This window comes from Hyalella azteca, unplaced genomic scaffold, assembly GCF_000764305.2.
Source record: "Hyalella azteca isolate HAZT.00-mixed unplaced genomic scaffold, Hazt_2.0.2 contig13303, whole genome shotgun sequence".
Lineage (NCBI taxonomy): Eukaryota > Metazoa > Arthropoda > Malacostraca > Amphipoda > Hyalellidae > Hyalella > Hyalella azteca.
The window spans coordinates 71,521-81,867 of NW_025943231.1; the positions used below are offsets into that span (position 1 = coordinate 71,521).

Consider the following 10,347-nt stretch of genomic DNA (forward strand, 5'->3'; position numbering starts at 1 on the left):
GATTGCCGACAATCTTTGATTGCCAGCCGCGTCAGCTATTATGGCTACACTTTGTTGATGTGCAAGCTTTCCAATGCATCGTCACGCCAAGTTAATAAATTCCGTTCGATCCTTTGCACAAAATTACTGTAAAATGAAATTCTGGTGATCAAAGGAAGATTTTTTTTCCTGCCGCCATCGAGTGTATTTTTTCGCTATTGAGTTAGGTTATTGTAGCTATTAAGATTTTTTTTTGCCGCCATTGAGCAAGATTTTTTTGTGCACGGATTTTATATAGACAATTATTACCGCTGGTGCCTAATATACTCGTAATTTTTATTAATGAATTAGTTGCAACTCAGTTAAAGTGATCGCATCGCTCGACGATACGAACGTTATGCCTTAAATATGTGCCACAGGTAACAGATAATCTGCAATATTAGCATCGTAAGTAGTGGTAACTATGAACTTGAGTTTATTATGTATAGAAATGGACGAAAAATCATCTACCGTCTTCCAAGAATATCACTGCTAGAACTTGCGCTATATTCCGTGTACAAGGCAGTCGCCATCTTTTATTCCTGATTCCTGGTTTTTAGGAATCCTGGGATCATGTCTCATGAGTAATCCTGGGATCCTGAGTTCCAGTGGCAGTCCAGGATCCAGTGTTGCAGTAGAAATCCACTCGGATTGTTCCAGTGGCAAACCATTGTGAGAGAATGAGAGTGGCAATCCATTGTGAGAGATTGAGAGTGGCATCCATTGTGAGAGAATGGAAGTGGCAATCCATTGTGAGAGAATGGAAGTGGCAATCCATTGTTCCAGTGATAATCCAAGGATCCTGCGTTCCAGTGGCCGGAGCATATTCCTATTCCTAAAAGTTCCTGCGATTTAAGCAAATAAGTGACATCAATTCCTATTCCTGTTAAATATTCAGAGAGTATAAGGTCTTTTGCTGCCAGGCTTTTCTGCTGCAGGTTTGGCAGAAGCAGGTTTTGAAATGGACTGCTCGACTAACTTGTTTTATTTTAGTATAGTTGTAGAGCGTAAGTAATTTTATACGTTATTCTCTATAATGTTAAATGTTTTCTTGAATAATATATTTAAAATAAATTTTGCTTCCATTTTGTTGGTTGATTACAAGACGACGGAAGTTCATTCATTACTCTCACACAATACATTTGTGTACTGTCCGAACACACAGCTTTATACAAATTCTATACATCTGTTAACTGTTTGAACATACAAAATACGTTACTATTATTTGAACGTTATTAGTCGCCGCGGTAATTCCAATTCTTTAAATGGACAATAAATAAAATTCAGTGTCAAAAATATTTCCCGTATAAAAAGTTCATGGAAAACAAGAGTGTACAACGTATGGGCATGGAGGAATCATTACTACAGACGTACTCCAGTACATCCTACTCCTACGTATACTGTGTTAATGTAATTAATGTAATACACTAAGTACTTCCAAAGATGGTTAGTCTTGAAAAGAAGAAAAAGTCTTCAAACAAACAACGTAAAACACAAAGGTTAGTTTCAAGAGACAAAGACGATCAAGAAATTATTTGGCCATAAAGTAGAGAAGTCTTCTCAGTAGAGAAGTATTTATTAGATAATAAAAACATGTCTTCTGGCTTTTTTCAACGGTAAAAAGTCGAGGACTCGAGTGACCCGACGTGAGTGTTCAGGGAGAGGAACAACAGCAGCAGTTCCTCAGCTACTGCCCTACTACTGCTCATCCAGCAGTTGCTGGACCAGCATGAGCTACTGCTCATCCAGCAGTAGCTGGACCAGCATGAGCTACTGCTCATCCAGCAGTTGCTGGACCAGCATGAACTACTGCTCATCCAGCAGTTGCTGGACCAGCATGAGCTACTGCTCATCCAGCTGATGGAAAGTTACCCTAAAAATGGTCGCTGGAAATGAAATTGTGAAGTACCTAGAGAACACAAAATAAATCTAATCACAAAAAATAACAAGCAAGTCAAACAAAAAAATTCTTCATAAAATTCAGAAGAAAAGTTGATCGAAAAATAAATCTATAGCAGTGGAAATTTATAAAATCATATAAAAATATCCAAGCAAATAATTATTATACATAAAAGTTATTCAGCAGAGTTACGTATATCCATAATAAATAATATAAAAAAATAAATGTTTGATCTGATGAAACACTAGGTAGTAATAAAACAAGACCATAATTGTATTATAAGTGAGCTCTAAAACAACGTGCTACACAGAAAACACAATTTTGTGTTGAATTAATGCAGGTTTAAACATTTCACTGCACTGGAATGTAACAGAACATAAAACGCAAACTAATAATTCAAGCAATAAAATTTAAAACTCCGCGCCTGATGTGGACTTCTGTGAATTTCATGCTATGAGAACGAGGGCAACCTCCTAAACCTGGCGTCTTCCTGAACTTGATTTGCATTACAAATGTTCCAGTCCACAAACTCATAAACAATTACTACTTAGTTAAATAAAGGAGAGAAAGAGTAAATCTGATATAAACTTACAAACGTCCATCATTTCGAAACAAGAGTCATGAAACTATAACATAGACACATATAAAAATAAAGTCTTTCAATGCAAGCTTAGCAAAATCAAATCTTAGCTTACAGATGAATTGTAATCCAAACTGCTATATTCGTAGGACTCAAAGTAACTACATTTACTTATTATCTCCGTCCTGATAAACTGCTGGCGTTAGTGACTGCAGGGTCAGGAGAGAGAGACTGCAGGGTCAGGAGAGAGAGACTGCAGGGTCAGGAGAGAGAGACTGCAGGGTCAGGAGAGAGAGACTGCAGGGTCAGGAGAGAGAGACTGCAGGGTCAGGAAAGAGAGACTGCAGGGTCAGGAGAGAGAGACTGCAGGGTCAGGAGAGAGAGACTGCAGGGTCAGGAGAGAGACTGCAGGGTAAGGAGAGAGAGACTGCAGGGTCGGGAGAGACTACAGGTTTTTGCAGGTTTATCAGGTTCTAGAACAGAAACTTTGAGGACAACAATAGTTAAAACTTATTAATATAGTTAATTCACAGACACCAGAGCCCCGCAATAGATCTTAATAATACAATAAGAATAAAAGCATTGCAAGATGGTTGTGGAAGTGTTTTCCTAAATGCAACCCAAGTACCTGTTACGTGGGTGGTTCTTAATACTAATTAATAGCTATGGTTTGAGCTATAAAAGGCAACAACATGAAAAGCATTTGTGTGTGCATGCATTTTGCTCATAGAACTTTAGAGCTCACAAACCAGCATGTCGACATAATGGCCACACAACTACATTGAATGTAATTGATGACATAATAGAAAAAGTTCATTAATTCAAACAATTTAATAAACAAAATCTATCAGGATCCCAGAAACTGGAAGAAGCTTTTTGAATTCTAGAAAATGGAACAGAGAAACCATATTAAAGATTACAACGTCAACTGATGAAGGAAAAGTCTTTTACGTTTACATTAAAGATGGTCTAAGTTGCCCCTTGATTCAAATGTTTCATGAATCAGACAAAAGAATTGAAACCATGAGAGATTATTCTTAAAGCGACAGCAAATCAGCACTCAACTGAAGCAGACACCGTAAAACTTTTGCAGACAAGCAAGAAAAATATAAAAAAAAACATTCTGTTTGGTTAAAAATTCTTCCCTATAAAAATACTTGAATAAAAACAGCTTGGTGCTAACAAATGTGGCTGAAAAATCAAATTAAATGTATAGGTATATAATCTCCAAGTGTATGATCTCCCACATGTTCCATGTTGAATTTAGAATGAATAAACATGGACAAAACAAAGTGCATGGCAAATAACTGCAGCTTGTACTAACATAAAATGTTTCAAAATTTGTAAAAATCCTTCACCTCACTTATGTACAAATAAATGCCTTTGTTTGTACTCGGTCAAAATGGCCAACACATACCCAAATCCTATTGTTAAATTTATTGAATGTCAAAAGTTAATAAGAATAAAAAATAATAATTGAACTATAAACTATTTGACCAGGCACATATCAAACATGGCTGTTGGCTGGTTTTGTTACAGATAACAGATCAGTTGGTTGGCATTATATGCATGACAATTACGGTACTTGGCAACATTTGAACAAATATATAAATGGAATATACTCTTTTCCAACCTCAATATTTACTTACTATGGTTAATACTGGAACAAATGCTTTCAGATTACAATACACAGTCACACCTGAACATCCAATGCAATGATCAATAAATAATTTTTGCGATTAAATAGTAATAAGAATTAATCATCTTTACTGTTCTAAAAATTCTAAACACAGATTCTTAATAAAACTTTTGAGTATGGATTATCCTCAATTTTCAAACTAGGTATTTGAAAAAAATTGCCCCATTTTGAGACCAAAGCTAGGCAAGTACCTTTCAATTGTACAAAAAGAAAGATACTTTAGAGATGTCATTTCGTCCTCCAGTTTTTCTTCATACTTCATATTGAAAATATTTAACATAGAAGAAACTTTTATAGATCTCACTTGCCATTAGATTTAAGACCATTAAAAACTTGCCCACTTGTATAAAATTTCTAATTTGGTTTTGAATAAAACAAGAGCATTCATTTTCACCAGAGCTTCTCTTTCTTTTTAGGCAGCGTGCCCGGCTTTCTGGCCTCCTCCTTGGCAGCATTGGTGTGGTGGAGCAGCATCAGCCCACACAATATGAAGACCAACCCAAGCCACCACACTCCCGTCACCTCCTCGCCAAACAAACCTTTGCCCAGTATGCCCTGTAAATTACAATTCTAGGAAGACTTCTTAAAATTAACTTCGATAAATACAGAACATTAAAGACAAATGATACAAGCATTGCTGAATAATCATTACTGAATAGTAGAATACCTGAAGAATGGAGAAATAGTATGGTATTTTCTGAGCAAAACCTAATCCTATTAGTCAGCCGCAATAAGATTGAATAATTAAATGTGAAAAAATTAATGCAAACTCCAAATAATTGAGCCCTGGATTAAATGAATCATTAATGAAAGCTCTTTCTTATTTTTTCAAACTATTATTGCATCTCAAAAAAACTAGTTGCTAATTTTATCTGTTACAGTTGAACCAAATTGATCAAGGCATGAAATTTCAGTTAAAAAACAGAGCTTGCTGGTGATGCATCTCAACTAATATAACATGAGAACAAAAAGCAACAATAAAATATATATCCATGGACAAATATTATGTCAATGCTGAAGTTTCAGTGCATCACTCACAGTAAATAAGAAGTTAGCAGCAGCACTGGTGATGGTGGCTTCAATGCTGGTGGAACAGAAGCGGAAGGCCTTTGTAAGCACCACAAACATGAGGGTGTTCATGGTCACCATGAGAAGAAATGCAGCAATTCTCAGCCACAAACCCCACTGAAAACAGTTTATAATGAAGTACCATTATATACAATAGGATATACATACTAGGTACTTATTTCTTTCAAATTTATCTCAACATCAACTTTTATAAGTAGTAATACATCAAAAGCCAAGAAAAAAATGCTTAAAGATGCATAAAAATGTTTGGTTTATATTAGGTAAACAAATCAACCATATTCTAATACAGAAATTAAAATGCAATCCTATTATTGTAAACTGTAAACATATAATTAAGTACAAAACTCACATTATTACATGGAACATGGGGGTCTGCCACTGCACTTAACACAAGAATATCTGTGCAAAGATCTATTGCTTCATGAGAGGTCATGGCCAACTTGCCAAACATTGCTCCAAGAGCTGCATATACTCCTGAAATTATAGCATATACCTGTCCCTTCATTGCCACGTCAGTTGGAAATATCTTCTGAAAAAATTAAAATTTAGTAAAATCAGAATTGTAATACATAATAACTTCAATATTAAAAATTTCCAACAGATATGCATTAAATGTCTATTTTCATGCCCTAAGACTGCTGGACATGACTCTGTAATGAAATTTTGCATTTCCAAACTCTAAAGTAGTAATATATTTTTTTGGGCAGGAGCCATCCATAAATGAGACAAAAATGCTTGATGTGAATTTCAATTGCTTTATTGCCATTATCTAATTTCCTTAATAAAAATAAGAAAAATAATGCATTTTTCTGGTTTTAAACTGTAAAAACCTTTTTTAAACCTGTGATTTTTGTAAAAATTATCTATAATATTTAAAATTGGACATGGACCGCCTATAACGCCATTCTGAAAATCAGGCAGAATCTACTAGTCAGTCAGAAAAAAACCACCATGCATCAATGCAGGCAAGTTATACCGTCAACCAGGGCTACTCGGGACGGGCAGGGTAACTTGGGACAGTCCTCCAACACGGCGTAAAACTGTTTTAGTAGCAAAACTAATTGGAATATTGCAAAACTAAATATAGTGGCGTAAACGTCAACATTTTTTCTATCTATGTAGTATAAAGGAAAATCAAAAATACTACATTCACTAGCTTTGAAAAATTCCTGAAAAAATGGCGAAAAACAATATTTTGAAAAGTTACTTCTGCTAAGGTCTGTAGTAAAAAAAAATATTCACCGTATTAAAAAATTTTACTTACATAAAAGTTGCACCCAGGTGTCAGCTTGAAAATGTAATTGACAGATTTTGCTTATCTCATTCCAAAAAAGATGACGGTCATTTCCGCACGGTGGGGCTACTTTTCTTAACTGGAGCAAAGGCTCCAGTTAAGAAACAAAATTTATTAAAAACAAAGAATATTGATTACATGCATTTACCTTGCTGAACAAAAAAAGTTCACTTATCAAAAAATTAGTGCATCATTGGTCATCACAAAATTGTGCATAGAATGTCATATTTAGAATTGCACACCAGGCATCATAGAATGAAAAGTAATTGACCTAAACTATGATTTATTTCTCCAAAACATATGATGGCTGTCACTAAAACATTCCTTTCTGTTTCAGGTATGTTTTTCACGATCTTTTAAGCGCATTTTCTCATTTATGGAAAAAATGCACTATTGAGCTTGCCATGTCCGTCTGTCTGTCTGTCTGTCTGTCCGTAAGGCCGTGACCTCAAGTTTTCGTCGACAAGAAAATGTGCTCTCTGTCACTCACTGCAGTGAGTGAGTACTGAGTTATATTTTTTTATAGTAAATTCACTTAACCCAATTAAAATGGTGTGAAATTACAAGCCGTCCTGTAAGCTTACAGATACAGAAAAAATGCTATAAGGCTGCTGATATGTTCATGGATACGGTAATATCACATCAATAATACAGTAATATCCCATCAATAATACGGTACCATCAACTGGGGTGACTTTGGCTGCCGGGTGACTTCGGGCACGTTTTTTATTTTGTTTTGCAAACAAAAGCAGGGTCATAAACGATGGCCAAAGTCACTCTGGCGTTTATGACCTCGTTTACGACCCTGGCGTTTATGACCCCGGCATTTAGGACCCCGTTTTTGTTTGCAAAACAAAATAAAAAACGCGGCCAAAGTCACCCCAGTTGATGGTAATTAATGTTTATGGTAATATCATATCAATAAAGGAAAAACAAGTAAAAATCACAGAAAATTTCATTTATTCTACCTCTACATCATCTACAATGAAAGAGGAGGACTTCTGAGTACTGTTAGTAATGGATGAGTACACTCTGCATGCTTCAAATGTTTTAAAATGTAGTTTTATTCCAAGTGTCCTGAGTAGCCCCGTTCGACGGGGCTACTCGGGACACTTTTTTTTTTTTTTTTTTTGCTTCTGGCACCTTACGAATAGCATATGGAATTTTTTTAAGATGCCATTTGATAGCCCTCGCAAAGAGCTATGAAATGAGCCTAAACTTGTCTATGAAATGTTTCATGGTAAGAAGTTATGAATGAAAAACGTTCGAAATCGTCCCAAGTAGCCCCGGTTGACGGTGTTCAAATAATAGAGTTAAATATATTTTCCATCATTTTGAAACTTTATACAATATTATCACTATGGAGCACTAAACATCATAGTGATAATATAATAATATAGTGCAACTATAATATAGGGGGCTGTGGGCCAGGTTTAGTTTGCGGGAATGACAGCTCAAGGCGGACAGGCAAAATTAACTCCATTGATAGAATTCCACTGTTTTTTGCTTATATTTGCAGTACGCGCATAGACAACAGAGGTGCACTTCTGTAGTAGTTTTAATTTTTTCACTTTGCAACATATTCATTGGGTATTCCTGGGATAATAAGTAATTTGCAAATCCCATTTGTGAGTGGCTTGCATTTGTTGAATGCAAGTCACTATATATTAAATAGAGTCAAGGTTTGGTAATTTTGGTGATGGAGTAGGCAGTGAGTTCAGGAGTAAAGAAGGCACTGCTGGTTTGAAAAAATTAAACCATTAATACTTTATCCATGAGGTTTGTTTCATATAAAGAATCCAATGTACATAGACTGAAGGTTATCTCATTATTAACAACCAGTGTTTTCATTGTCAAGTTATTGAATGACTGAAGAAACCTACCGACAATGACTGGATCAACTTACCAACTAATGACCAAGATAATTTTACAACTACAACTACTAAGCCATATTATGAAACCTGACAGCAGCGCTTGTACTGGGGTGCTTGTCCCACAGCAACTAAATAACTGCCATTTCCTTATAATTACAACCCCCTTCTGCTCAGACTGCTCCTCAAGTGAGTAGAGATTAACAGGATTGGAATTTTCCTACTTGTTTCTGAAATCTTGCAGCTCCAATGTTACAAATTTTCAATACAATTGGAATCTTGCAGCACGATCATGCACTTTTGCTAACAATTAGATAGGAGGTAATTTATCTTGCAGTTTCCAGAAATGGCAGGGAAGCTCTAGTTGAGGCCCTAAAGGTAGATGTTTTCCATGCTTGGCACTTTAGTGCTCCACCCAATTTTGTGGATCTAACTGAATGACCAAGAATTTAGCCATGAAGTATGATAATTCATGTATCCATGATACTTTACTGGTCTACTTATACTGGAAGAGTGGAGTCTAAAAAGAGTCTCTGATTGCCACTACAGCATTAGCCTATGGCCCTAAGTTAGGTAGGGTAATCAACATATTCTTTTAAAAGTTAAATTCAAAGAGTTAGGGTGAATGCGCCATATTTTGACACTGTCAGTAATTCCGACACCCCTCAACTTTTTCCTTTATATTAAGCTTGGTCTTAGTTCCAAGCATGTGTAGATGGTTGAAATAGTGACATCATACTATTGCGTGCAAGATTTCCACAAAACACTAGGTCTAGCAGGAAAATGTTAAGATCAGCAGAGCAAAAGTCCAAGTCAGCTAGTGAGAACATCAAAACACATATGAAAGTTGATAGTTGACCTTGCTTTACTAAATAGTGATAAATGGTTTGTGTAAAAAGAATATTATGGTTTGAGACTTTTAAATAAGTCTGTGAATATATTAGGAATCCTTTAGGTATACGGTAGTACTTGAAATGCTGATTTCAAGTGATAAATAAATTAAATAGATGATTAAGTTAAGAGACAGTTTTAGACACATAAAAACTAATTCCAACACAGCTTGGAATTAGACACACGCAGTTCGATCCAAGCTGTGTGCAAAAATTAAAATTTTCTTAAATAAAAGCTTAATAGCTCTTAATTAAAAGCCTAATTAAGTAGTGTTCAATATTCAATAGTGTTTTAATTCCGAGCTGTGTCGTATTCCAATACAGCTCACACAGCGATCAAAATTCGAACACAAGAAGGTTGGAATTATGAATTAGTAGTTTGAAGCGTGGCCAGAATTAGTCTCACAAAATGCCAAATTTAGTCTCACACAGAGTCAGAATACATGGATTTGGTAGGTTTGCATTCTAAATGCTTTTAAATAAATATGGCAACAGTTTGTGAAGTTTCATTGTTGCAGATGCGGAGTCAGGCATGGAATATATCTGCTTGGTGAGCCGCGACTGAATTTTTTTAGCCGTGGTTTTATGGATTTGCCAGCCGTAATTACATTTCTTCGAGCCGTGATTCTATTTCACCAAGCCGTGAATTCCATATCTTGGCCATGAAAAGCCATTTACAAGGCGCAAATTTATTTACAAAGTCCATGCACGGCCGCACGGGTTACCCAAATCTCTAATTTTACCCTAAAACAGTCAAATGTCAACAATAAAATTTGTCTTTACTGTAAGTTGAGCACATGTTAATGCAGTCTGACCACTTTGACATGACCGCAACTATGCACGATCTTCAGCAAAACATTTACCTAGTTGATTTGTTTACATTACAATGTTATGTTTTTTCTGCAGAATATTTTGGCGGGAACGGTAAAGCAATGCGGATTGCGGAAGTTGAAAATTTTATGAAGTGACATGTTTGCAAAGTGCAAACCGCGATTTTTTAATCAAA

At 35.7% G+C, this 10,347-nt stretch overlaps 1 protein-coding gene across 1 annotated transcript; it reads right to left on the reverse strand.

The window, feature by feature from the left end:
* Positions 1–2,044: 2,044 nt before the first annotated feature.
* Positions 2,045–5,817, reverse strand: LOC108667036 (transmembrane protein 42-like). The gene is made up of 3 exons (XM_018154018.2): positions 5,636–5,817; positions 5,236–5,382; positions 2,045–4,752 (listed from the first exon to the last, which is right to left on the reverse strand). Exons 1-3 carry the CDS (start codon positions 5,789–5,791, stop codon positions 4,588–4,590), a joined length of 468 nt encoding a protein of 155 aa, XP_018009507.1. The 5' UTR covers positions 5,792–5,817; the 3' UTR covers positions 2,045–4,587.
* Between the last annotated feature and the right edge of the window lie 4,530 nt (positions 5,818–10,347).

What these genes read in the sequence shown, in the direction of transcription:
- LOC108667036 (XM_018154018.2), bottom strand. Translation starts at nt 5,791, where the DNA reads ATGAAGGGACAGGTATATGCTATAATTTCAGGAGTATATGCAGCTCTT. An exon ending in CCCATGTTCCATGTAATAAT is followed by an intron (nt 5,383 to 5,635) that starts GTGAGTTTTGTA and finishes AACTGTTTTCAG; the next exon opens with TGGGGTTTGTGGCTGAGAAT. An exon ending in CTGCTAACTTCTTATTTACT is followed by an intron (nt 4,753 to 5,235) that starts GTGAGTGATGCA and finishes TGTAATTTACAG; the next exon opens with GGCATACTGGGCAAAGGTTT.